At 54.0% G+C, this 26,107-nt stretch overlaps 1 protein-coding gene and 1 long non-coding RNA gene across 2 annotated transcripts; one reads left to right on the top strand and one right to left on the bottom strand.

The window, feature by feature from the left end:
- Window positions 1-4,654: 4,654 nt before the first annotated feature.
- Window positions 4,655-11,551, bottom strand: LOC133074007 (uncharacterized). Its single transcript, XR_009697074.1, has 3 exons — window positions 11,371-11,551; window positions 5,854-5,984; window positions 4,655-4,890 (listed from the first exon to the last, which is right to left on the bottom strand). It is a non-coding gene; the product is annotated as an uncharacterized LOC133074007 (long non-coding RNA).
- A 2,623-nt stretch (window positions 11,552-14,174) lies between these two features.
- On the top strand, window positions 14,175-25,632 carry SIK1 (salt inducible kinase 1). Its single transcript, XM_061167496.1, has 14 exons — window positions 14,175-14,270; window positions 14,660-14,830; window positions 15,290-15,406; window positions 17,965-18,028; window positions 18,188-18,349; window positions 18,530-18,654; window positions 18,889-19,012; window positions 19,582-19,805; window positions 20,039-20,185; window positions 20,631-20,753; window positions 20,862-21,078; window positions 21,601-21,876; window positions 22,566-22,800; window positions 23,234-25,632. The coding sequence occupies exons 2-14, from the start codon at window positions 14,675-14,677 to the stop codon at window positions 23,598-23,600; spliced, it is 2,337 nt and encodes a 778-aa protein (XP_061023479.1). The 5' UTR covers window positions 14,175-14,270; window positions 14,660-14,674; the 3' UTR covers window positions 23,601-25,632.
- The last annotated feature ends 475 nt before the right edge of the window (window positions 25,633-26,107 follow it).

The raw sequence follows: 26,107 nt of genomic DNA on the forward strand, positions 1-26,107 counted from the left end.
CACTTTTCTGATTTGTGAGGTTATTTGAAAAGTCTATAAAGGAAGAAAATGAATTCACATGTACCGAATACAATGGAATTAACAGAAGGTGGGATGGTCCCAGCTTCCATACATGAGGACCCCACACTGCTGCTCTGTGACACCCAGCACCCTCCCTCCCCAGGGTGCAGGCCCAGGATATGCCACATGGTGGGGATGAGCTGCCCACTCCCTGTCCAGTGTGGACCCCACCAGAAATTGGTGAACCCTGGGAAGCAGCCCTGGAGGGGCAGTAGGAGGGGTCAGTACGTGTGTGGGCACAGCCTCTGCATGGAGGGTCAGTAGGCCATTGGCAGCACGAGGGGCCAGGCATCCCCCTGGAGACAGAGTGTGGGGCTCTTTGCCCCACACTGAGCTTGGATGCCCCACTTCCTCCTGCCTCTGGCTCAGAGCAGAACCCAGAACATCAGGGCTTCCAGTTACCAAGCCCTCACGCTCAGACTGACTAGCACCACCAGCTCTTCTGGGTCCCCAGCCTGCAAGTGGAAGCTGATTCCTCGTGGTAGATCTGTCTGTCCATCTGTCCATCCTTCTACATACCTATCAGTTCTATTTCTCCCGAGAACCCTAATACAGTGTCTACCTGTCTGCAGAGGGGTGCTCACATGCATCTAGTGTGATCCCCCCCATTGTTCACACCCTGTCATCCCCCACCCCCATGGCCCCTCCAAGTCAGCCCCCTCTTGCTGCTCTGTCAGCCCCCAGGCATGGGGCTGTAGTCGGGATGGGCTCAGCCCCCTGCAGTACACAGAGCCGGGCCTGTGCCCTGAGCAGTGGCCCTGGGGGCCCAGCTCACTCTCCAGAGAGGCCTTCCAGATGGGGGAGGACACAGGCATCCCCGTGACCTTCCCACAGCCCTCCTGCACCCCTGCTGCAGGCTTGGCCCCCACAGGCTCCTTCCCACCGGCAGTGTCCTCCCCAGACCCAGAGCTATGCAGCCGTCTCTTATCAGGAACCTTATGGTGCTGTCATCCTTGAGCTGATAGATACCGAGGTGACCTGGGCCCCCAACGGTGCAGGGGGAGAGGCAGCGTCAGTGTTCTCCAATGCTTTAGGGCCTGCCCCTTGGGAAGGAGAAAAGTGGAGGGGGCAGGGAAAGGGGAGCAGGGCTGTGGTCTAGGGTGCCTCTCTTGTTGAGAGGGGTTCCACCTGGCCTGGGGCCCACCTGTGAGCTCCTCCTAGGCAGGCAGTGCAGCCTCGGGGGGGAGGGCGGGGTCAGGGTACCTGGTCTGGGTGCCTGCGGTTCATAACCCCATCCCAGGCGAGCAGGTTCAAAGTCACACTCCTTATCACATTCTGAGGCTGGAAGCCCACACCCTCAGCAGGGCCCCGGTGCACTGTTACTGCACAGCCGTGGTCGCCTTCCTGGGTGCAGCCGCCGTTTCGCTAGGTGCTGCCGCAGTCTCTGTGCTTACCTTCACCTGTGACGTCTGGGCTGTGGAGATAAGCTCTCAGGTCATTTCCCGATGTACTAGCCACAGGCTTTTCTCTTCTGCTCAGTGGCCTCATCACACCCAGAGAACGTGGCTGACAACGCCCTCTGATGTGACTTTATGATACGACGATCCCCTATCACAAGGCTGCCACGGCAGTAACACAACCCAGTGGCAGCCTTTGGCCTCCAAGGGAAAAAACCCGCAAAGAACCCATAAGAAAAATATGTGCATGAACGATGTAAAGGACTAATATCCTTACTATGGACAGAGTTCTCAGAGTAACTAAGAAAAGCATTCACCCCCGTGGGGGACATCTTTTGACATTGCCTACCCAAAGGAGTCCTGTGTCTCCTCTACCTGATCACAGGTGCCAGAAACCAGCCTGCTCCCACCCTTAGTCCCTGGGATTTGAGGTGCTGACCTCTACTTCACATCCAGGAGTGGAACTTGACACATACCTGGCCAGGGAAGCATCTCCTTGGGTCTCAGTGCTAAAGAATCCATGACCAATGCAGGAGATGCAGGTTTGATCCCTGGGTTGGGGGAGATCCCTTGGAGAAGGGAATGGCTACCCACTCTAGTATTCTTGCCTGGAAAATTCCACAGACAGAGGAGCCTGAAAGGCTACAGTCCATGGGGCCACAAAGAGTTGGATACAACTTAGCAAGTGAACAACAGCAACAAGCCTTGGGTACATGTTGCCAAACTGCTAGGATACTCCTGACTTTAAGTTTTCCCACAGATTGTTAAGCTGGTAAGATGTTAGCCATCGCTGCTGCAAACGGATGAACTTCATGAGAACAAAACCACAGGGGGTGGAGGGAAGGGGGGAGGTAGAGTTGAGATGCTGTTGTGCAGACAGAGTGTAGCAGAGAAACGCTGAATGAGGACAGGAGTCCAGCTCAGCCTGAGCCCTAATGAGCCCTGAAACCTTCAGTGACGTCAACCATCAACTTTCCACTTTTAGCTTTCAGCACTTTGAGTTGCATTTCTGTCATTCACAACCAAGGGAGTCTTGGCCAAGACCCACAAACAGAAACCAGAAGATCTGACAAGTGGAAGAAATCTGAAAGGCCAATAAACATGAAATCAGAAGCAGTCTGAGTAAGGACATTCAAGACTACATGTTTGTTAAAACAAAGGCGAGCTGTCGTGGTTTGCGTTGCGTGCCCCCTAAAAGCCCTAATCCCCAGCACCTATGAACATCACCTTATTTGGAATCAGGGTCGTTGCAGCCTGAATTAGCTGAGATGAGGTCATTCTGGAATGGGTGGGCCGCTAATGCAATCTGAGTATGTCCTTGTAAGAACAGACACATAGGAAAAAGGATGGGTCTACATGCCAGGGGGATGATAAGTTTGCTGAGAGCCCATAGGATCTGGGAGGGGCGGGAAGAAACCTCCCTGAGAGCCTAGGAGGGAGCCGCCCTGCCCATACCTTGCTCTCAGCCTTCTGGCCTTCAGACTGTGGGAAAATGAACTTTTGCTATTTGAAACCACATCATTTGTGGTACTTGATATTAGCAGCCCCAGGAAACTAAAACACATACTATTTCCCCTTTTGCAATGAGCAACATGCTTTTTTTCTTTTTTACATAGGTTATCTTAACATTTATTGTTCATGCTTTGATTTATCTGATCTTTAAAAATTTTTTTAATTAAAGTAAAACTTGATTTACAATGTGTTAGTTTATAAATGAGAATTCTTAAATGTTGGGAAAGGTATTAAAGTCAGGAGTATCCTAGCAGTTTGGCAACATGTATCCAAGGCTTATGTACCCAAGGCTTACCTTACCTGCCTCCTGAGAAATCTGTATGCGGGTCAATAAGCAACAGTTAGAACCGGACATGGAACAATACACTGGTTTCAAATTGGGAAAGGAGTATGTCAAGGCTATATATTGTCACCCTGCTTATTTAACTTATATGTAGAGTACATCATGTGAAATGCTGGGCTGGATGAAGCCCAACCTAAAATTAAGACTGCCAGGAGAAATATCTATAACCTAAGATATGCAGGTGATACCACCCTTATGGTAGAAAGCAAAGAAGAACTAAAGAACCTCTTGATGAAAGTGAAAGAGGAGAGTGAAAAAGCTGGCTTAAAACTCAACATTCAAAAAACAAAGATCATGGCATCCGGTCCCATCACTTCATGGCAAATAGATAGGGAAATAATGGAAACAGTGACAGACTTTATTTTCTTGGGCTCCAAAATCACTGCAGATGGTGACTGCAGCCATGAAATTAAAAGATGCTTGCTCCTTGGAAGAAAAGCTATGACAAACCTAGACAGCATACTAAAAAGCAGAGACATTCCTTTGCCAACAAAGGCCCGTCTAGTCAAAGCTATGGTTTTTCCAGCAGTCATGTATGGATGTGAAAGTTGGACCATAAAGGAAGCTGAGCACCAAAGAAAGGATGCTTTTGAACTGTGGCATTGGAGAAGACTTTTGAGGGTCCCTTGGGCTGCAAGAAGATCCAGCCAGTCAATCCTAAAGGAAATCAGTCCTGACTATTCATTGGACGGACTGATGCTGAAGCTGAAACTCTAATCCTTTGGCCACCTGATGCGAAGAACTGACTCATTTGAAAAGACCCTGATGCTGGGAAAGATTGAAGGTGGGAAGAGAAGGGGATGACAGAAGATGAGATGGTTGGATGGCACCACCGACTAGATGGATATGAGTTTGAGCAAGCTCTGGGAGTTGGTGGTAGATAGGGAAGCTTGGTGTGCAGCAGTCCATGGGGTCACAAAGAGTTGGACACAACTGAATGACTGAACTGAACTGACCCAAGGCTTGTTGTTGTTTTGCAACCCCATAGACTGTAGCCCACCAGGCTTTGCTGTCCATGGGATTCTTCAGGCAAGAATACTGGAGTGGGTTCCCATTTCCTTCTCCAGGGGATCCTCCTGACCCACAGATTGAACCTGCATCTCCTGCACTGGCAGGCAGATTCTTCACCACTGAGCCTCCTACTAAGTTCTGTTCAAGTATTAGAATTTTATCTTCTATAATTTGGTAATTCCATTTTTAAGGCTTTACCCTAAGAAAACATTTCACATAAAAATCAGGAGATTTGGAAGAGATGCTCATAATAATGTTGTTTATTTGATGTTGTTCAGTTGCTAAGTCTTGTCTAACTCTTTTCAACCCCAAGAACTGCTTCTCTATCCTTCACCATCTCCCGGAGTTTGCTCAAACTCATGTCCATTGAGTTGGTGATGCCATCCAACCATCTCACCCTCTGTCATTCCCTTCTCCTCCCTTCAATCTTTCCCAGCAGCAGGATCTTTTCCAGTGAGTTGGCTCTTCTCATCAGGTGGCCAAAGTATTGGAGCTTCAGCTTCAGAAACAGTCCTTCCAATGAATATTCAGGGTTGATGTTTATAATAATGTGTATAAACAACATGTCTGAAAATAGGTGAAGTATTAAATAAATGGAAATTTGAAATAAATATTAGACATAATGGAATATTGAATGTTAAAAATAATGTCTTTAAATAATATGACATAAAGACATTCCCTTTATGTAAATAGAAAAAATAAGATATAAAATTGTCAGAGCTGACAGAGCCCAGATCCCCCACTGCCCTGATGCCGTGATGCTGACTGGTCCTGGAGTCAGCTGTGCATGTTGCCATGGGCAACAAGGGAAGAGGGATCCTTTAGCCAGTGTTACGGAGTCAGCCCAAGCTCCGCATGTATCTGTGGGCCCAGGCAGAGGCATGCTTGCCCTGAGAGTGCCTGGGAATTCCTCTGTCTGGGCAGAGACAGTGCTGAGCTGGGCTGGCAATACCCAGGCCTCTAGCCCTTCCTCTATTTTTTAGGATTCTACATGATCCCCACACATCACATCATCACAGAGCATCTTATGTCCACTGTCAGATGGTGCAGAGCGTAACCAGAGGTGGCCCGTGGCATCCCCATGTACCTGCATGCTTGTTCTGAGAAAATGGAAGCAAACCCAGCTGGTTTGGGGATCTGAGACTTTGGTGGTTACAATGCTGGTTCCCAGCTCTCGAAACTGCACTTGCTGATTTCTGGTCTGTGGTTTATCTGTGAGAAGAAGGTTCTGGAAACTTCCTTCGAGGCCTCGGGGTGACCCAGAAATTTCTGGGCCTGAGGCAGGGCTGGTTGGACCTTCTCCCTGCTCCTGAGAGGCTCTGCCTGATTTAAAACTCTCACCTGTTCTGAGGAGCTTGGGACTGACCTGTGTCATACATGAAAATTGTGTTTTTTCCCCCCACCAAACGTGTTTTCTGGTTTAGCAGGAACCGAGGAGTGTGAGAAAATGCCACGGGACTGCACCCCACTCTGTCCATGTCCTCTGCCCCCGATCGGCTCATTCATTGGATGTCACACTGTACCTGTTACCTGTCAGCTGTCTTTATGGGTGCTCAGTCTGGGGACGAGTGTATGGTCATCTTTAGTTGATGCCAATGACGTCTTTGCCTCTTCACGCCATAAGTCCATGTGTTTTCTTTTTAAACAAACAATACCAATATCTACGGAAACCAGGCCAGAGAGAAAGCTGTCAAAGCCCGAAGTGGAGCCCTGGAGGGAACCATGTGTCCCCCCGGGCAATCAGAGCTTCCATATTACCTTGGCAACTGGGAGAGGAGGCCTCTTGATTCTCCATGGCCCCTGAGCCCCGTTGCAGTGGCCTGAGACTGAGGGTCCCCGGGCTTATCCAGAGCACCTTGGTTTCTGAGAGTCTGTTCCTGGCCTCCTGGGACCACCGTCCTCCCCAGGGCTGTTCCATCCTGAGCAGGCTGGGCTAGGTGTCCAGTCTGGACCCTGCATGCCTCTCTGACAGCCATGGCATCTCCAAGCAAGTCTCCCGGAGAATGTGAGAGGAAAGGCTTGTCAGGAGTGACCAAAAGGTCGCCCTTGGGCAGGAGGACAAGGAGGGGTTAGGCAGGGAGTGGTCCAGTCTCCTTCATCATGGGATTCCAGGCATGATTCTGTTGGTGGTCTAACGACTCGGCAAGTCGCTTCCTAGACAGGGCTGGGGAAGTGGGCAGGGTGTACATCACCTACAGAAAGAGCTTGACACTACTTTTATAAAGACTGGGTGGAAAAACTTCAAACTGTCAGCAGCACTGCTGGTGCTCTTTGATGTCTTCACATACTATGTTTCCTAAATTTTTACTGAGTTTTTTATTTTTATATTTATAAAAAACAAATGGCTTTATTAGAAAAGACCAGTTGGGGGGAAAAAAAGGAATAAGAAAAAGCCAGTCTACTCTCAGAGTATTTTCTTGTTTCCACCTGATGCTGCTGAAACTGACCAGGATCCATCTAGAGGCCATGGGAGAGCCAGGGCTCTGGCCATTCTGTTCTTGCCCAGCCCTCCCTCCGCTCACCCTGGGAACCTGCTCCTGAAATAGGGGATCCTTCACTTCTCCCCCAAGGTCCAGGATGGGTAAACTGCTTAAACTCTCAGAGCCATCAGGACTTGTCAGCAGGGATTCCATCCCCTCTCTCCCGCCCCACCCACCTGCTTCCTTCCTATCCTCACTGTCTCCTCCTGAGCTTGGAAGCCACACTCTGGACTGGACTCACTGCTTAGGCATCATTCCAAACTCTTTTCCCCTCATCCTTGCCTCTTTCCTCCTCATCATCCCTGCCTGGCAATAACCCAACCCCAGTTAAGCCCAGATACCCACTTATGATACAGCCATCCTCATGAAGCAATTTCAGAGAAAAACCACACAACTGTTTGGGCAATCATTTGTGAATGGATCTTTGATGAGGCCCCAGTATGTCCGCTGTTTTACCTTTCCATCTTAGATCTGGTCCGGATCTCCTCTGCCATCTCCTGCCCCCTCAGCTGGTCCTCTGCCCTCTCACCCTTGTGTCCACACCCTCTGCCTTCTCTAAGACAGAAACAGAAGGAGCCCCTGGAGTACAGACACTTTCCCCACCAAGCCACTCTGTTCCATCACTCTGATTTCTTTCCCTCCCCCGAGTGGGTGTCTTCGGAAAGCATTGTATGCACCATCTTCTCTTTCTTGTCCTCCTCCTGATCTGGCTGGTGGCCCTCAGGTGAAGGCATCTCATCTGTTCTCCTCCCACTGCGCTCACAGCCCCAGACAGTGCGAGGCCATTGGCAGGTGCTTCACAAGCCTGGGTGGATGCTGGAGGGTGACTCCCTTGGCCCTGGCATGCCGGGCCATCTCTTCTCTCTCTGACTTGACCCTTCCCTTCCCACTGTCCCTACTGGTCTGTCACAGAGCTCACCCATGCTCGCCAGCCTAGCATGGTGCTTGCAGACAGCAGAATTCACAGATTTGAGGAATGAGCGAAGGGTAACACAGGCCGGTACACCATGCTTGAATCCAGCATGTGGCCCAGAGACAATGAGCTGAGAACCATCCCTTAGAAGTCCAACATCTCTTGGATGGAATCAGGGAGATCCATGTGGCCCATGCAGAAGGCCTGTACCTGGTCCCGCTCTGGGCTCCTGGTCCTTTTCCCCCATGTGCCCCAGAGACTTCTGCTCTGAGTGTGGAGAAGGCAGAACTCCTCTCTCTGACTGCCTGCCACTTCCAGTCAAATGGTGGAGCCCCTGGCATTTCTGGAGGCCCTTTCCCTCCACCAGAGGAAAGCGGTCTATACAGGAAGTTGCCAGGACAAGTGACCACCCCCAACCAGGAGCCTTGATGTGGCTTTTCTTTTTTCTTAATTTTTATTTTGGTTGTGCTAGGTCTAAGCAACAGTTAGAACTGAACATGGAACAACAGACTGTTCCCAAATCGGGAAAGGAGTATGTCAAGGGTGCTGTCCTGTCACCCTGCTTATTTAACTTATATGCAGAGTACATCATGCGAAATGCCAGGCCAGATGAAGCACAAGCTGGAATCAAGATTGCTGCGAGAAGTATCTGGAGAAGGCAATGGCAACCCACTCCAGTACTCTTGCCTGGAAAATCCCATGGATGGAGGAGCCTGGTAGGCTGCAGTCCATGGGGTCACTAAGAGTCGGCACTACTGAGCAACTTCACTTTCACTTTTCACTTTCATGCACTGGAGAAGGAAATGGCAACTCACTCCAGTATTCTTGCCTGGAGAATCCCAGGGACAGAGGAGCCTAGTGGGCTGCCGTCTATGAGGTCGCACAGAGTCGGACACGACTGAAGTGACTTAGCAGCAGCAGCAGCGAGAAGTATCAATAACCTCGGATATGCAGATGACACCACCTTTATGGCAGAAAGCAAAGAAGAACTAAAGGGCCTCTTGATGAAAGTGAAAGAGGAGAGTGAAAAAGCTGGCTTAAAGCTCAACATTAAGAAAACTAAGATCATGGCATCCGGTTTCATCACTTCATGGCAAATAGATGGGGAAACAATGGAAACAGTGACAGACTTTACTTTTGGGGGCTCCAAAATCACTGCAGATGGTGACTGCAGCCATGAAATTGAAAGATGCTTGCTTCTTGGAAGAAAAGCTATGACAAACCTAGACAGCATACTAAAACGCAGAGACATTACTTTACCAACAAAGGTCTGAATAGTCAAAGCTACGGTTTTTCCAGTAGTCACGTATAGATGTGAGAGTTGGACTATAAGGAAAACTGAGCACTGAAAAATTGATGCTTTTGAACTGTGGTGCTGGAGAAGACTCTTGAGAGTTCTTGGACTGCAAGGAGATCCAGCCAGTCAATCCTAAAGGAAATCAGTCCTGAATATTTATTGGAAGGACTGATGCTGAAGCTGAAATTCCAATTCTTTGGCCACCTGATGCGAAGAAATGACTCATTGGAAAAGACCTCGATGCTGGGAAAGATTGAAGGTAGGAGGAGAAGGGGACGACAGAGGATGAGATGGTTGGATGGCATCACCAACTAGATGGACAAGAGTTTGAGCAAGCTCTGGGAGTTGGTGATGGACAGGGAAGCCTGGTGTGCTGCAGTCTGTGGGGTCGCAAAGAGTCGGGCACAACTGAGCGACTGAACCGAGGTCTTCCTTGCTGGTGTTCGCGCTTCTGTAGTTGTGGAGTGCGTGCTTAGCTGCCCCATGGTACTGTGGGATTTAGTTCCCCAACCAGGGATTGAACCCACATCCTCTGCACTGGAAGGCCGATTCTTAACCACTGGGCCATCAGGGAAGTCCATTGATGTGGCTTTTCTTAACAGTTCAGTTCAGTTTAGTCGCTTAGTCATGTGCGACTCTTTGCGACCCCATGAATCGCAGCACGCCAGGCCTCCCTGTCCATCACCAGCTCCTGGAGTTTACTCAAACTCATGCCCATCGAGTCAGTGATGCCATCCAGCCATCACATCCTCTGTTGTCCCCTTCTCCTCCTGCCCCCAATCCCTCCCAGCATCAGGGTCTTTTCCAATGAGTCAACTCTTCGAATGAGGTGGCCAAACAAGACCCCAGTAAATGCGATGCCTCTACCCCGGCCTTTGCTGACTCACTGCTGCCCACCTCACGCCTCTGCGGCCCCACCTTCAGTTTCCTTACAACAACTATCTTCAGAACACGGGTCAGGGAGATAGACACCCCTCAGGTGCGGTATCAACCACGGCCACCCCACTAGCTGTGCCCAGTGCCTCAGTGGTGACAGGAACAGAGACAGGTGGAGAAAGCCTAGAACTTGGGGTTGTGGGGCCAACAGGAAGCTCCTGCCTGTGTGGGTATGAACCCCAGAGAGTTGGGAAGCTGTTCTGCCCATCCATGGCTGCGTCGCCAGACCTGGGCCTAACATCCCCAGGCTAGATATTTCATCTCTCTCAGCCTGTGGAGGGCCAGGTCTGAGAAACGGGGCCATCACCACAACAGTCACGGAACAAATGGGTCCCACCAGTAGGAGGGGAAGCCATGGACGGTTGACCCACTTGGTGGTGCCGGCCGGCTGGTTCAGCCAAGCTCCTGAGTTAGCCTGTGAAGATCTGAGCTCTCCTCCTGTCTGCTGGATGCCAGGTCAGAGATTGTGATTCCCAGACAAAGTGCACACATGGCTATTAGCGTGTCTGCGTCAAGCTCTGCAAGCACAGAAGGCAGCAGAAGGGACCAGGGCTGCCCCTGAGGCCCAAGGATGCTGCTGGTGGCTGATCTTATTCTGAAATCACAGGGCTGGTGCTTTTGATAAACCACATGAAACCAGGTGAAGCAAAGCCAGGAAGCTTTGAGTCCCTAGAAGGAGGGTGTCAAGAAAGAAAAGTGGGGTCTTCCCTGGTGGTCCAGGGGTTAAGGCTTTGCCTTCCAACGCAGGAGGTGTGGGTTCCAGCCCTGAGCAGGGAGCTGAGGTCCCTGTGGCCTGTGGCCAAAAAACCAAAACATAAAACAAAAACAAGACTGTAACAAATTCAATAAAGACTTTAAAAAGTGGAAAAAAGAAAGCCTTGTCTTACTCAGGGTGACCAGGGGAAAGCCATCTGGAGAGGGGTGTGGCTGTTCCCCTACCTTTAGTCACAGAGGGGACCAGGTTTAGGACATCTTACTGGGGCAGGCGGGGCACACCCTGCCGTGTGTAAATGCTGCCTCCAGGCCCAGCTCTCAGAGTGTATGGATTTATTTTGAGAATTTCACATCATGCTCATGTTCAGCGCCTTGCGGTGCCTGGCCAGGAATGTGTGAATGCTAAAGAGACCCACTTCCTGTTACAGGGTCTGCAGGCTCAAGATCAAGAAACAGGAAGATGAATTCCAGAAACACTGCGGTTCTAAGACAGGCTTAAGAAACTCCAAATGGAAAAGAAATCTGACTTTGTTTCTCCTGACTCTGCAACAATGTATCTACATCTATTATCTATACCTGTATCTACGTCTATGCCTGTATTATCTATGTCTGTCTTTATACAGGCATAGATATGGACATTTTGAGCTCCTCTCTTCCTAGGAGAATGAGACGCAGAGAGAAGACATGAGGGACCTGCAGGCACTCACCTGCATGTCACGTTCTGTGACGCAAAAGCATTCCTCAGGCTCTTCCCAGTGACGTCCAGCGCACAGAAGGTTCCTCTGCCTTCTCACCTACCCAGCCCCAGATCTGGCCGGCGTCTTAGGAAAGGTCACTGATGTCAGCAAACACCTGGCTGTTGGGAAGCACTTTTGTCTGCGCCGAAAAGAAACTGCAGCCAAAAGAGCTGAAAGCTGCCTCCCCAGAGAAGGTCCCTGGACCCAGGCTCACCTGACCCTGCCTCCAGCCCTTTCTGAGGGTCCCACCATCTGACAGCCCAACTTGGGGGGGGGGGGTGACAGCCCCTTGGGCGGCGAGCTGGCTCTTCGGACAATGCAGGCAGAGAGAGGTGGGGATCCTCCCAGCACCCGTAAATTTGTGCTGATGGGCCTCTGCGTCTAAGATCTGGAGCAGGACGCTGGACCCCCGGAAGGAGAGGAAAGCAGTTGTAAACTATTCAGCTGGAAGGAAGAATATTCCTCCGAATTCTCTATGGATAAACCTGGGATAGATAATGAGGGCGTTTTGAAAGACTAAGGAAAACTCTGGGACTATTAATGGCCTTGAAAGGCCTTTCAGGACAAACTAAAGCCACAAACTGCGCTCAGGGAGGGGGGTGATGGCACATGTTGGCCCTGGCCTGTGATTGGGCACCAGAGAAGCACGTCCGATTCCATGAGACACACTTGCTGGGCAGCTGGCCGGCACCGAAACCTCCCCAAAAGGTGTCCAAACTCTATATCTATCTCGCTTACCTCTTGCTCCCCACCCTGTCCTCTGAAGTCATACTTGAACACAAGGAAACGACTGCAGGCCGGGTGCTGTGCTGAGTCGCTCAGTCGTGTCCGACTCTTTGTGACTCTGTGGTCTATAGCCTGCCAGGCTCCTCGGGTCCACAGGATTTCCCAGGCAAGAATACTAGAGTGGGTAGCCACTCCCTTCTCCAGGGGATCTTCCTGACCCAGGGGTTGAACCCGGGTCTCCTGCATTGCAGGCAGATTCTTCTGCCTTTCATCTGCCTTCCTAATATTTAATAAACAGTATTTGCCACACGCTGTGTCTTCCCTTAGACAGTGTCTTTTCTGCAGAGGTGTAGGGGAACGTGCATTGAGCAGTGACGCCAATGGAAATTGCCACCTGCTGCCACTTTCATGCTCTCCCCCTCCTGCCTTGACCTCTGTGCTGAGGGCATAGGTCCCTGCCCCCTCCTACACCGAAGCTCAAGGAAACAGCCTGGTGGACCCAGCAGCAGACAAAAGTAACCACGGCCAGGGGACCTGCAGTGTCCAGCCTCGCCAGGGATGAAATCCTTGCTCACTGTTGACCCTCCTGTTGGCCCTTTTGGAGGGGCTCTCCCTCCCACCCACACCCCTCCCCCAAGGGACAGGGCCTTTTTGCCATCTGCATACAAAGCACCCGGACTGAGTCAAAAGAAAGAGAAGTGTTAGTCACTCAATCACGTCTGACTCTTCAGGACCCCATGCACTGTAGTCCGCCAGGCCCCTCTGTCCATGGAATTCTCCAGGCAAGAATGCTGGAGTGGGTTGCCATTCCCTTCTCCAGGGGATCTTCCCTACCCGGGGATCAAATCCCGGTCTCCTTCATTGCAGGTGGAGTCTTTACCATCTGAGCCACCAGGGAAACTGGCATTTAAGGTGTTGCTAACTGGATTTCTCAATACCCTGGTCCCTCAGGAGTGGGAATGGACCTCAGGTCAGCCCAGGAATCAGCTCACTGGGCTTTCCTCTTGTCTCCAGCCTGCTAGGTTTCTTCAGCCTAGCAAAGGGCTGCCTCCAGTCATCAGCTGGCTTCTGACCTCAGATTGGAGGCGAATGGGCCGGGTGGGCTGAACAGCTCCCCTGGGGTCTCACCGCACTGTAGGTTACAGAGATGCTGACCGGTTTCCCGTGTTGACGGTTCAGTACAGAGCAAGAGCAGTGGAGGCGGGATGCCGATGTCTTCCACGTCCGTACCTGCCACGCTCAGAAAGGTCCCTGGTGAGTGGCGGCTCCTCCGTGGAGCCGGGTGACCAACGTGGGGAGACCTGGCCTACTGTCACCCGCACCGCGTATGGCCACATTCTGCGAGTCTGTGAGGTTTCCCGGGCCCCACCTGGTACTTCCCCTGAGGCTCCAAGGCCGAGCACTTCCGAAGGACACCCGGGGACACATGAAACCCGCACCTGTATAATGAGGACCCGGGAGTAGGGGTCTGAAGAGGACGCAGCCGCAACCGTGCTGCACTTAGGAGTTTCAGAACCGCGCTAGAATCAAGCCTGTTGGGAGGAGGCGAGAAGAGGGGAACCAGCGCGAAGGCGGCTGTGTGCGCGTATGAGGAAGGGCAGGCAGGCTCTCTCCGGGGACGAAACGGTTAAGCCGCCCGCAGCGCCCTAGGCGTCCGGTAGGGGTCGCGCGCCGGCGAGAGCGCGGGCGCTGGCGGGCGGGCCTCGGGCGGTCGGGGCCCCTGACGTCACCGCCCCACGGTCGCCATGGCGACGGCCTCATCAGCGCGCGCGTCAGAGCCGCCAGTCTCTTGGCAACCGCCCGATCTCCCGCTCTCCCTCCGCCTGGCGCTCGGCCGCGCGTCGCTCTGGCGTCAAAAGGACGTCAATGGGGATGTATCAATCCGGCGGCGGCGGCGTGGGCGGGGCCGCCGTGGGCGGGGTCGGCGGCGTGGGGGCGTGAAGGGGCGGGCCCGGGTGGCCGGGGGCGGGGCGGACGGCGCGTGCGGCTGGAGAGCGCGGCTCCCGGCTCAGAGCTGACATGCGGCGCGGCCCGGGCGGCAGGCGGCGGAGCAGCTGGCGGCCGGGTAGAGCGAGCGGCCGAGCGGGCGGCGGGGGCCGCGGGGCGAGCGGCGTCCCAGCCTCGGCGCTCCGAGGGCGGCGGAGGTGAGTTGCGGTCCGGCGGGCTGGCGGCCGCCGCCGGGCTCGGGACTGCGGGCTCGGGGGCCCCGCAGGTGCGCGCGCGGGGTTTTCGGGCTGGGGCGCCGCCGCCAGCTTCCCCTTTGTTGTGCGGCAGACAGCGGGGGGCCGTGGGAGCTGGGGTCCGGGGCTCGGGACCGAGTCGGGTGCGGGCGGCGGTCCACGCGCCCCGCGGGGCTTGGGACCCGGAGACCGAGCGGAGCCGACTACGGGCTGCGGGCATAGGAGCGGGGCGCACGGCTCCCGGGATCCGGGCTCGCGGTGGAGCAAGTCGCCGGCGGGGGCGGTGGCCGCGGGTCCGCGCGCCCGGGAGTTGGGTCTGCAGGCGCCGAGCTGAGCGCGCCCCCCGCCCGCAGGTGCGGCCCGGAGCCATGGTGATCATGTCTGAGTTGAGCGCGGCCCCCGCGGGCTCGGGCCAGGGCCAGCAGAAGCCTCTCCGCGTGGGCTTCTACGACATCGAGCGGACCCTCGGCAAGGGCAATTTCGCTGTGGTGAAGCTGGCCCGACATCGAGTCACCAAAACGCAGGTGCGTGGTGGGGGGCGGAACCCCGGGGTGGACCCTCCGCGGGTGGATACCCCCTTTGCCCGGAGCCGGGGAAGCTGATGAAATACCAGCTTGTGGGGTCCATCGTCCCAAGGTCGAAAGGCTGACAGTTTTTATCAGTTTGGTAAAGAAAAAAATGCGATATGTTATGATTATGCGTAATTTGTACAAATATTGGGGAATAGCAAAGAGGATAATGACCAAATAGCCAGGAGTGCAGCTGGAGCCTGTAAAATGAGTCTGCAGAGACTTAAGACATTTATTGAACTTTGACTTTTTAGGTAATATTATTGGTTACTTTTGTTATTTTTCTCCCTAAGTTTTTGTGACCTTTGGGGACATAAAGTGTTTTAGAAATTAACCTGCAAAAATGAAGTGTGTAAATTACCTTAAGGCAGAGAGTTTTATTTCAACAAAATATTCTTTATTAATAATTTGTAGGTTGCAATAAAAATAATCGACAAAGCACGATTAGATTCAAGCAATTTGGAGAAAATCTATCGGGAGGTTCAGATCATGAAGCTTCTGAATCATCCTCACATTATAAAGCTCTATCAGGTAAGGATTCAAGTGTGCGTTCCACTGTTACTTCTGGCAAGTGTATCATTTTTTAATTTTCAACAACTTAAGTCTACAGTTTCTGGAGGTTGTCTCTCTGGGTGGGAGTCAGGGAGCTGATTGTAGAAGGTAAAGAGATTGCTTTTTGTGAGCTGTGCACTTGCTTTTTCTTGCTTTTGGATCATAATCCAGATTTGCTTCATTAAAGTTTTATTTGATATTGTTACTCGCTCCAGTTTTGGGTGCGTGGAGGTCGATTGTTAAATTTACTACGAAAACAACAACAAAAAAAACCGGATTTCTGTATTGCTGAGAGTCAACCATTTAGTGTGAAAGGACAAATTTGAGTCTAGACACTTCCACCTCAGCAGATTTTTATTAAACTTTAAAACTAGCTGCTCTTACCAGTTTTTGTAAACTTACCTATGCCAAGGCAGCAGTGAGCATCTGTCTCTCCTGTTTCAACCCTCCCATCAGAAATGGAGACATAAAACACCCGTGCCTGGGTGAGAGCAGGGAACCTGACATCTAATCCACATTGAGAATGTGCCTCACCCTGTCCGCCTGTTGTTTTCCTTTGTGACTTTATTTTTGTCCTCCTGTTGAGACTAATAAATTGTACCTTTGGAAACTAGGTGCTGATTTAATTAGAACAGCGGAGCAACCTCTTCCTTAGCCAGCCACTTCTGTAGAATGAGCTCAGGTCCACTTTGGAAGGATGTGTTATTTGAATTCACCCAGTTGTGTTGGGTGTAAGTTCCTTTTGAGGAGTCTCATGAAACCCTGTGGATCCACAATGAATAGAGGATGGTGTGTGGGGGGGCTGTGCCCTTGGCAAGGCCAGGTGGAGAGCGGACTGTGATTGACGTGACCCTGGGGAAGGCTGCCGCCCTCGGTTACAATGAAGGATGAGGGAGTCACAGGGCTCGTGTTCCCCCTAATGACAGTTTACTCGGCGTCGTTAAGCGCACAGCTCACGTCATGTGCACTCCGGTTCGTGTTTTGTTTCTGTTGTCGTTTTTGCGTCGGGAGGCCAAGATAAGATGTTTCCTCCACAGTCACTGATGTCAGTGCCTGAGCAATGTGCCTGCCCCGTTTCCGCAGGAGTGGACTGAAGCCTGCCTGCCTTTGACTTTGCCGGGGGTGGGGGATGAGCCAGGGCCTTCCCCATCTTCCTGTCCTCTGCTGACCCTGGGCAGGAGGAGCCCGGGTAGCCAAGACGCCTGGCCCCTGGGATCCACGTTGAGGTCTTTTCTGGGGGTGAATTTGCTCACCGCTCCAGGAGCTGCTGTTGGGAGATGGGCTCGGTGGGCAGCAACGATTGTACAGCTCTCGTTTTGACACTAGTGTCTAATTTGCATCCAGCTGGCCCAGGCCCCAGAACCTCAGTGAGACACTTCAACTCTTTCCTCGAGGTTTTTTTTTTAAACTTCAAACATGTTGACTCTTAAATCTTTCTGCCTCTCTTTTTTTAAACTGAGGAAAGGGATAAACTTAAAAGTCCCTCCACCACAGGTCCAGGGCAGTTACAATGCAGACAGCATTGTATTTGCTCTTCTCTTTAAGTTTATGGCTCAAAGTGCCTTTTTAAAGAAATAATTACATTTTGAACCTCGAAGAGCTCTTTTTTAAATAAGGATAACTTCTGAAAATAGTCCCTGGCAGTCCAGTGATTAACACTTTGCCTTCTAATGCAGGGGTTGTGGGTTTGATCCCTGTAAAGGGAGCTAAGATCCACATACTCCGAGGCCAAAAAAGTGAAACATGAAACAGAAGCAATATTGTAACAAATTCAAGAATGAGTTAAAAAAATGAAGTATTTTAAAATGCATGTACATGAGTCTGTTTTACTCCTTTCCGTACCAAAGATTTGAATTTGACGTCATTTCTTAGTTATGTTTTAAACTCTTAAAAAAAACATCTTCTTTTCCAACGTGAAATAAAATTCTCGGATCAGTAAACGAAGCTTTAAGGTGTGTTTGACATTGGCTGTTGCTATTGACACACACACTGAGCAGTTTGCTGTAGGGAAAATGGTATTTCATAGCTCACCTGGCAAAGCCAGCCTCTCTCAGCCTAATGTATCAGGTCAGAAACGCAAGTGGGGAGGGGAACTTCTTATCTATTATTCAACTTGTGCCGGCCCTAGGCATGGATAATCTGTTGTCTGCTCAGCTTCTGGTAGAAAGGCCTCACAGAACTCTCACCATCTATTTTACTTCTGGGGCCTGCAGAGCCTTCACTTTGGGTGAGGAAAGTGAGTTAAAAATATGGTAGAGGTGAGTTGCAGCCCGAGCAAATGGTTTTGGAAGCAGATGTGTATTGGGGCAGACAGGTTAGTGAGGAGCTCACATCTGATTTTTAAAAACTTCCCCCGAGTAGGAAGTCCCGTTGTCTCTTTACTGCGGATGTTTTTCTTTTCTTTCCCTATTTTTTGAAATAACAAATATGCTTATTCTGGAGAAGTTAAAAATTTACAGGGTTTCAAGAGGATTTTTTATACCATTGGTATGTTCCTTTTTCATGGGGTTAAACGTTAGGTCTTTGCTTTTTTTTAGGTTATGGAAACGAAGGATATGCTGTACATTGTCACTGAATTTGCAAAAAATGGAGAAATGTTTGGTAAGCCATGCTCATTTTTGATATCTGTTGGAAAGAAATGATAGTAACTTGTTCCCACTTGCCCCTCCAGTGGTGGGGTCTCCCCAGCATTCTTTCTCTGTGCCCCGAGCGATGGCTGGACTTTTGGGTGTGGGGCTAGAGTTTCGTTTTGTCCCTCAGATTACTTGACCTCCAATGGGCACCTGAGCGAGAGTGAAGCCCGGAAGAAGTTCTGGCAGATTCTGTCAGCCGTGGAATACTGCCACAGCCACAACATCGTCCACCGGGACCTAAAGACGGAGAACCTGCTGCTGGACGGCAACATGGACATCAAGCTGGCGGGTGAGGGCCAGGAGTGTGCCCAGCGGGAGGGGCGCCTGCGGGTGAGGGGCTGGGAGTGTGCCCTGCATGAGCGGTGTACCTGCCTGCCAAGGGTTGGTGCTTTCTTGCACGAGCCTTTGAAACCTCGACCTTGCTGTTTCCGCCAGCCACAACTTCATCGCCTGTTTCTTTGCCTCTCAGATTTTGGGTTTGGGAATTTCTACAACTCAGGAGAACCTCTGTCCACGTGGTGTGGGAGCCCCCCTTACGCAGCCCCAGAGGTCTTTGAGGGGAAGGAGTATGAAGGCCCCCTGCTAGATATCTGGGTAGGAGCTTGGGTGCCACGTGGGACGTGCGTGGAGTGGGGGGGGGCCTGGAGGGGATTCGGGTGCACGTGGTGGAGGGCTTGGAGTGGGCATGGGTGTGCGGGGGGTGGAGGGGGTCTGGAGGGGACACAGGTGTGCAGGGTGGGGGGCTCGGAGGGGGCACGGGTGCACAGCGTGGGGGGGTCCGGTGCCTGGGCGCAGGTGCTGACCTGCCGTCTGGTCCTCCTTCCGCAGAGTCTGGGCGTTGTTCTGTATGTCCTCGTGTGCGGGTCTCTGCCCTTCGATGGGCCCAACCTGCCAGCGCTGCGGCAGCGGGTGTTAGAGGGCCGGTTCCGCATCCCCTTCTTCATGTCCCGAGGTAGGTGAGGGCCTGGCCTCCTCCGGGCGCATGGGGTTGGCAGCCTGCTGGGCATGCGCTGGGTAACCTGGGATGAGAGTCTGAGGGGAGGAGGAGGAATTCATTTCCTGCAAGGCCTGCTTGGCCATCTTCTGAGTCTGCTGTTGGGCCTGGCAGCCAGTCCTGCGTCACTGCGTGGCGTTTACCAGGTGCCTCTGAGGCTGCCTCTGGGCCCTGCTTATAGGGCTGGCCTGTCCCTTAGCAGGCTGTTGGGAAGCCGGCTCCCAGTGCCCCAAGTCTCACCCACCCCACACTGGGCTTTTCTCTCCCACTCTGACCGCTGCTTAATAACATACAGGTTGGGGTTCTAGGTGGTTCTCAGTCTAGTCCCCACATCCCCTGGGGGTCGATCCCTCAGCCACTGGCTCTCCTTGGTGGCAGTTCTCTTGGCCTCTGTGTTCTCTGGGATAGTCACTGGTCTGCTTGCCATGTGCCCGGGAGCCGTGTGCCCTGTGGGAGCCCAGGCGGGAGGTGGGGACGCACGGGCGGGCGGCTCGCGCGCAGGCTCAGTGCTCCGCTCCCGCCTCCAGACTGCGAGACGCTGATCCGCCGCATGCTGGTGGTGGAGCCCGCCAAGCGCATCACCATCGCCCAGATCCGGCAGCACAGGTGGATGCAGGCCGAGCCCTCGCTGCTGCTGCCGGCCTGCCCAGCCTTCTCCCTGCTCAGCTACACCTCCAGCCTGGGCGACTATGACGAACAGGCCCTGGGCATCATGCAGACGCTGGGCGTGGACCGAAAGAAGACCGTGGAGGTGAGCCACCTGCCCGCCTGCCGTGGGGGGTAGGGGGCCTCTTTCCCTGCGCGGCTGGACAGAGAAGCTGGCCCTTGGCAGCCAGGTTAAAATGGGAGTAGCACGGCTCATTTAAGGGCTGCTCGTCCACTAGAAAGGGTACTCTTGTTCACCCCAGAATAACCCCAGAGTGGTCTTGTCAGGGAACATCCCTTCTGCCAGCCCCGCTCTGACCCGCCCTTCTCTGCCCCTAGTCACTGCAGAAGAGAAGCTACAACCACTTTGCAGCCATTTATTACCTCCTCGTGGAGCGGCTGAAGGAGTACCGGCTCGCCCAGCCAGCCCGCCCTGGCCCTGCCCGGCAGCAGAGGCCCCGGAGCACAGACCTCAGTGGTTTCGAGGTGAGGGGGCAGCGAGTGCCTTTGATTCCCCCACAGTGTCTCTGCCTTGGACTGTGTCCCCACGTTAGGAGTCCCCCTCTCAGACACCACTAGGAGGGGTTGCAGGCTGAGCCCCGAGGTCACGTTCCCTCACCCGATAGGCACTGGACGGGGTCCCGTGTGAGCCGCTGGCAGACGGCGTGATAGAGAGAGAGTGCCAGCCTCTCTGCTGGGGTTCAGACCCTGCCCATCAGCCCCCTGTTCTTTCACTGCCCCTGATGCCACCTCCCGGCTGCTCCTCCCGGTCTCCCTGCTCAGCGAGGCACTGGAGAGGGGGTGTCCTGAGCCTGTCCGGTCACAGCTGATACCTGTTAACTCAGAACCCAGCCTGGTCTCTCAGGTGACGCTGTGTTGCCGGCGGTCGTTCTGTGCCTCATAGCCTCTGTCTCCGTCTGCCGGCCCACAGGTGCCTCAGGAAGGCCTCCCAGGAGACGCTCTCCGCTCCGCCCTGCTGTGCACACAGCCCCAGACCCTGGGGCAGTCTGTGCTACAGGCCGAAATGGACTATGACCTCCACAGCTCCCTGCAGGTGAGTGAGCACCTCGCGGGCGGCATCTGCATCTGGGATGGGCGCCCTGGCTCCCAGCGGCGGTGACGCTCCCGCACCTGGCCTCATGTCTGTGTGTGTCCCTTGCAGCCCCTGCTGTTTCCCGTGGACACCAGCTGCGGCGGGGTGTACTGGCATCGCTCCGTCTCCCCCAGCAGCCTTCTGGACACGGCCATCAGCGAGGAGGCCAGGCCGGGCCCGGGCCTGGATGAGGAGCAGGAGGTGCAGGAGCCCCTGCCCAGCAGCACAGGCCGGAGGCACACGCTGGCCGAGGTCTCCACCTGCTTCTCCCCGGGAGCCCCACCATGTAAGTGTCCCAGGGGCCACACGCACACCTGACAGGTGGGTTTAGGGGCGGGGCAGCCCCTTCTGATGACAGTGCTCCAGATTTGCCATTTCTGGAGCACCTGAGGCCTTATGGACCATACTTAGACCTCACAGGGAGCTCTCGAGCATCAGAGCTGGAGGGGAATTTAGCTGTCCTCGGAGGCTGGCAGGGCAGCTCCTTGGCCCAGGCCCGTCTGTGTCCCGGGTCCAAGCTTCACTGTCGGCTGTGGTCACACTCCGAGCCCCGAGGTGCTGGCTGCCAGGGCTCCCCGGACTGTGGTAACCTCTGCTTGTCACAGACTTCCTGTCCGCTGCGTTGAGGGTAAGGGTGGTTGGAGATACAGCTGTCTGCCCCATCAGAGGGCCGGGTTGGCAGGAGATGCTGCAGAGGATGCAGAGACCCATAGGCGTGAGTGCTTAGACTGATAGTGAAGTGTTGAGCACCGGGGGTGGGTCTGACCTCAGGGTCACCAGGGCCTCAGATGCACCCGCTTCCACGCAGGTATTGTCGTCTCACCGTCCGCGGCCAGTCCTTGTGAAGGCACCAGCTCAGACAGCTGCCTGACCTCTGCGGGTGATGGCCTAGCCGGGCTCAGTGGACACCTGGTTGCCCAGGGGCTGGTGGGCGCCTGCTCCCCTCTCAGACTGGCCTCGCCACTCCTGGGCACCCAGTCTGCAACCCCCGTGCTGCAGGCGCACGGGGCCCTGCGAGGAGCTGCCCTGCTGCCCGTCAGCTTCCAGGAGGGCCGGAGAGCGTCAGACACCTCACTCACTCAAGGTGACTTTCCCTTTCATGCCCACTTTCACCTTCCCTGGGCAACCCGAGTGTACCCACCGCCCCTGGGGGCAGGGCGTCACTTTGTCCCTCGTGGCAGGTGGCTACCCTCTCTCCAGGCAGTTCTGGTAGAGCAGTGGTGCCCCCCCGGGCAGGCCAGAGCTGCTGCCCAGGTTTAGATGCCCTGGCTTCTAGGACAAACTCACATGGTCTCTAGAAGGTGGTCCTAAAAGCCCAAGAGATGCTTAGATGCTAGGCAGCAGGTCCCGACCTGGAGGAGGGATGGTCAGGGAGGCAACCGCCATGAAGGCAGTCCACATCAGCCTCTCCCAACGCCCTCTCAGGGCTTGTGGGATGCTAAGGGCCCCTGGACTGCTCATTCCTGCCTTCCACGAAGAATCCACTGTCTGCCCAGATGTGTGCTTTTTCAGGGCTGCAATTGCTGCCCCAAACCAAAGTCTAAAAGGGGATGACGTCCCAACTGCAGGAGAGGGGCTGTCATGAAGTGATGGGGTGACCAGAGGGCCCCTTGACCCTGTAGGAAAGTGCTGACTCCCTCATCCCACCATATCCCACCACGTGGCCCCCCACCCCCTTACTCCTCCCACCACCTGGAAGTCCCAGTGAGCCACAGGCCGTTGGTTCTGGGCTGGGGGACGGGTCTGGACACGTGTTGGTTTTGTGTCTCCCAGGGCTAAAAGCCTTCCGGCAGCAGCTGAGGAAGAACGCGAGGACCAAGGGGTTCCTGGGGCTGAACAAGATCAAGGGGCTGGCACGCCAGGTGTGCCAGCCCTCGTCCTCCAGCCGAGCCTCCCGGGGCGGCCCGCATGCTTTCCAGTTGCCCACACAGAGTCCGGGCCTGCACGGCGGTGGAGCCGGCAGCTGGGAGGGCAGGGGCATGCTGGAGGAGGTGCTGCAGCAGCAGAGGTAGGCCCGTGGGCGCCGGCTGAGACCTGGGCAGGGCTCACAGACCTCGGGGATTCCTGAGTAACGTTAGCCCTGAGCTCCGGAGAGCTGTGCACTCCTTTCCCTCTGTCTGGGGGCGGGGGCGGGGTGCATCGGCCTGCGGTGGGGGAGGGAGGGGGCAGCGAGTGAGAATGTCACGTCTGGTTGGCATCTCTGAGCTGCTCCGAAAGCAGGAGGGGGAAGGAAATGTCAGGAATTGCTCAGGGATTAGTCACACACAGAATGGCGTGTTCTGAGCAGCCCCAGCCCGCGCTTCCGCGGGGTAGGCCCTCCAGCGCCGGCAGGTGGAAACCCGATCGTGTGGCAGTCTGGCTGGGCGGGGTGGCGGGGGAGGGGGGCGCAAGCCGCCAGCCGGCCAGCACTGACCTGCTCCCCTGTCCCTTGGTCCGGCCAGGTTGCTCCAGCTACAGCACCACACGACGGCCCCAGCCAGCTGCCAGCCAGCCCCTTTGGCCCTCGCCCCCTGCGACGGCGCCCTCCTCATGTCAGGACTGCAGAAGGACGTGGGGCTGGGGCCCAGCCCTTTGCTGCCGCCCCACCTGCTCCAGGCTGGCGTCTCCCCGGTGGCCTCGGCCGCCCAGCTCCTGGATGCCCACCTGCGCATCAGCGGTTCCACAGCTCCCAGCCCTGCCGCAGCAGCCCCCCAGCCACGCTTTGCCATGCTGCCCGTGAGCCTGGAGCCCACGGGGCTGCCCCACGGGGACTGTGAGATGGAAGACCTGACCTCGGGCCCGCTGGGCACCTTCGTCCTGGTGCAGTGAGGGCCCCGGCTGGGGCAGCTGACTTCCTGAAGCAATAATTTCAGAGTATGTGAAGATGGTTCCGGACGCAAAGCCAATAACTTTCCAGAAGCAAAACAAGCAATATGTTTGGTGTTTTGGATTTTTTAGTTTATTATTATTATTATTATTATTTTTCCTTGCACTGAGCAACTGTAACTCCGAGTAGAGACTGGAAACTTTTTGAAGAAAAATAATAATCCAGGGGCCTGTTGTTGGGACCGGTGGATGGGATGGGGAGGAGGGCAGCGGGTGGAGCCGGCAGTGGTATGGGCAGGGTCACAGGGGGGTGGCCACTTGGCCCCAGGAAACCATGGTGTGAGCTGTGTGTCTCCATTGTGTGTGTATGCACATGTGTGCGTGTGGATTAGTGGTGTTTTTTTTTTTCTCACAATTCTCCACTTCCTGAAACACTTAGATGCTTCACTTGAAAACTGTGAACTTTCTGCTTTATGTATCAGTTTTTGAAAAGCTCTAACCTCCAGTCCAAGAGAAGACGATCTAAGAGTTCTTGGAATTCTCTGCCCTGAAATCAGAACCCAGAGGATAGTTTTTCTTATCTTTCGAGAGCATTTGTATAACTTATCTTTTGAGAGCTGTTGTCTAAATAGCTCGGGAGTTAGTTTTCCAGGATTCTTCGGAGGGGCTGCAGAGAGGAACCTGAGTGAGGTGGAGTGACGGAGGTGGAGGCTCCCCTTGGTCACTTGGGCGCCCTCAAGGGAGTCAGCCAGGGAGGTTCTGTTCCTCCTGCACCTCTTATTTCCGCTGCTAATTAAGTTTTTATGCATTTCATTATCAGGGTCCAAAAAGAACAACTGACTGGGGTGGGGGTGGGGAATGTGCAATATGGCGAGTCTGTGAAGGCGGTGGCTGGTGTGGGGCTGCTTGTGGTGGGGGGACAGCCCACCCTGTCCAGGCCCCACACTTGGTGGGCTTTCGTTTTAGGAAAGTGAAATGAGAGGTCAGGTCAGTGTTGTTCAAGCTTTGTTCCTTTTTTAAAGCAAATACTGTACATGTATATACATAGGAGACGAACATACACTACTTATTTTTTATACTTTTTACTACATTTTTGTGTTCCTGGTGTGAACGTCCCTCTCTGGTAACGTGAGGATGCACCCGGCACCAGGTCCAGGTGGAGGCGGGGCCCGCAGGCAGCAGACAGGCGCGCGCTCACCCGGCAGGGAAACTCAGGTGGCAGCCGCTGGACTGGGCAGGCAGCTCCCACCCCTGCGGCCGGTCAGGGCCGTCTCCCCCCGCCCCCCAACCCAGGTGCCTTCAGCTCACGTCGGCGCTCGCCACCTGCAGCGTTAGGCCCGGGGAATGCCGGCCCAGGTGGTGCCGCCCCGGGCGATGCTGGCCTGAGAAAGGGGCCCCTGTAGAAGCCAAAGATTGCTGAGGCCCAGGAGGCGGCCCAGCCTGCGTGTTCCCGGCTCCCAGCCCCGCCGCCAATGCTGCTGCTGCTGCTCCGGGGCTGCTTCAGGATCAGGACAAAGGACTCCGTGCGCCCGGTGGCTGCCAAGTCACCCAAGCTTCTTGTCACTCGGACCAGGAGAGTGCCGGAGGCCCTGGGGCTCCAGCTCAGCCCCCTGCAGAGGCACCATCAGCACCCCCGAGGCCGCCTCCCACCCCTCGACGCTTCTGTTCGAACGCCATCGATCAAAGGCCTCAAAACCATGACAAGCACTTTACTCTCACTGCAGTTTTCTCTCTGTCGCTGTCAGGCGTGTCTCGTGTTGTGTCCGGCGTGTGCGACGCGTGTGCTATAGGATTCTCGGCGGCGCTGTCCTGCGAACTGAACGCGGGGGCCTGTCCTAGGCACCGTGCTATGTGATGAAGATGTACATAGTTTGGGTTTGTTTGTTGTTGTTTTTTTTTTTTTTTACCATAATGGAATTATTTTATTTCTTATGTTCACATGAGAAATATATGCCAAATGATTAGTGGATGTATGTTTTTTAATTTAATATTTAAATAAAACATTTGGGGAAAAAAACCTTGACTTCTTCCCCCAGTTCATTGTAGGCTCCTTCCTTCTAAGCCACTCCCTCCAGGTTCGATGAGTCTCAGGTCTTAGGGGAGAGGGCGAGGTGCCAGCTCCCATGCCTTGCTGAGCCTCAGACCTGCTAGGAGTAAGGTGCTTGGTGGTCCCGGCTGGGAGGTGGGCCTACTGGTTCTCAGACCCCTTGAGCCCAGGTGGCAGCGCTGCTAATCAGCTGGATGTCTTAACTGCCAGGTCTGTTTTCAGCCTGCTCTCTCCTCCCAGGGTACCATTCATACTACCCTCTTCACCCTTAATGTTCTCTGGATCCACCTATAAATCAAGGCTTTGGAAGAATCTCACAGCCAAACTATTTCCCAGTTTTTAAATTTGGTGTCACCACTTTCTAGCAGTAAGGCAGATATGGTTGCTAGATGAACAAAGGGTACTCTTCGATTTGATGCCTGGCAACTCTCTTTTTGGTAAAAAGAAATTCTTGAACCTTTTC

Source organism: Dama dama, chromosome 19, assembly GCF_033118175.1.
Source record: "Dama dama isolate Ldn47 chromosome 19, ASM3311817v1, whole genome shotgun sequence".
Classification (NCBI taxonomy): Eukaryota; Metazoa; Chordata; class Mammalia; order Artiodactyla; family Cervidae; genus Dama; species Dama dama.

Coding starts and splice junctions, on each gene's coding strand:
- SIK1 (XM_061167496.1), top strand. CDS start 14,675: ATGGTGATCATGTCTGAGTTGAGCGCGGCCCCCGCGGGCTCGGGCCAG. Junction 18,350..18,529: donor CATGGACATCAAGCTGGCGG/GTGAGGGCCAGG, acceptor TTTGCCTCTCAG/ATTTTGGGTTTGGGAATTTC. Junction 21,877..22,565: donor AGACACCTCACTCACTCAAG/GTGACTTTCCCT, acceptor TGTGTCTCCCAG/GGCTAAAAGCCTTCCGGCAG.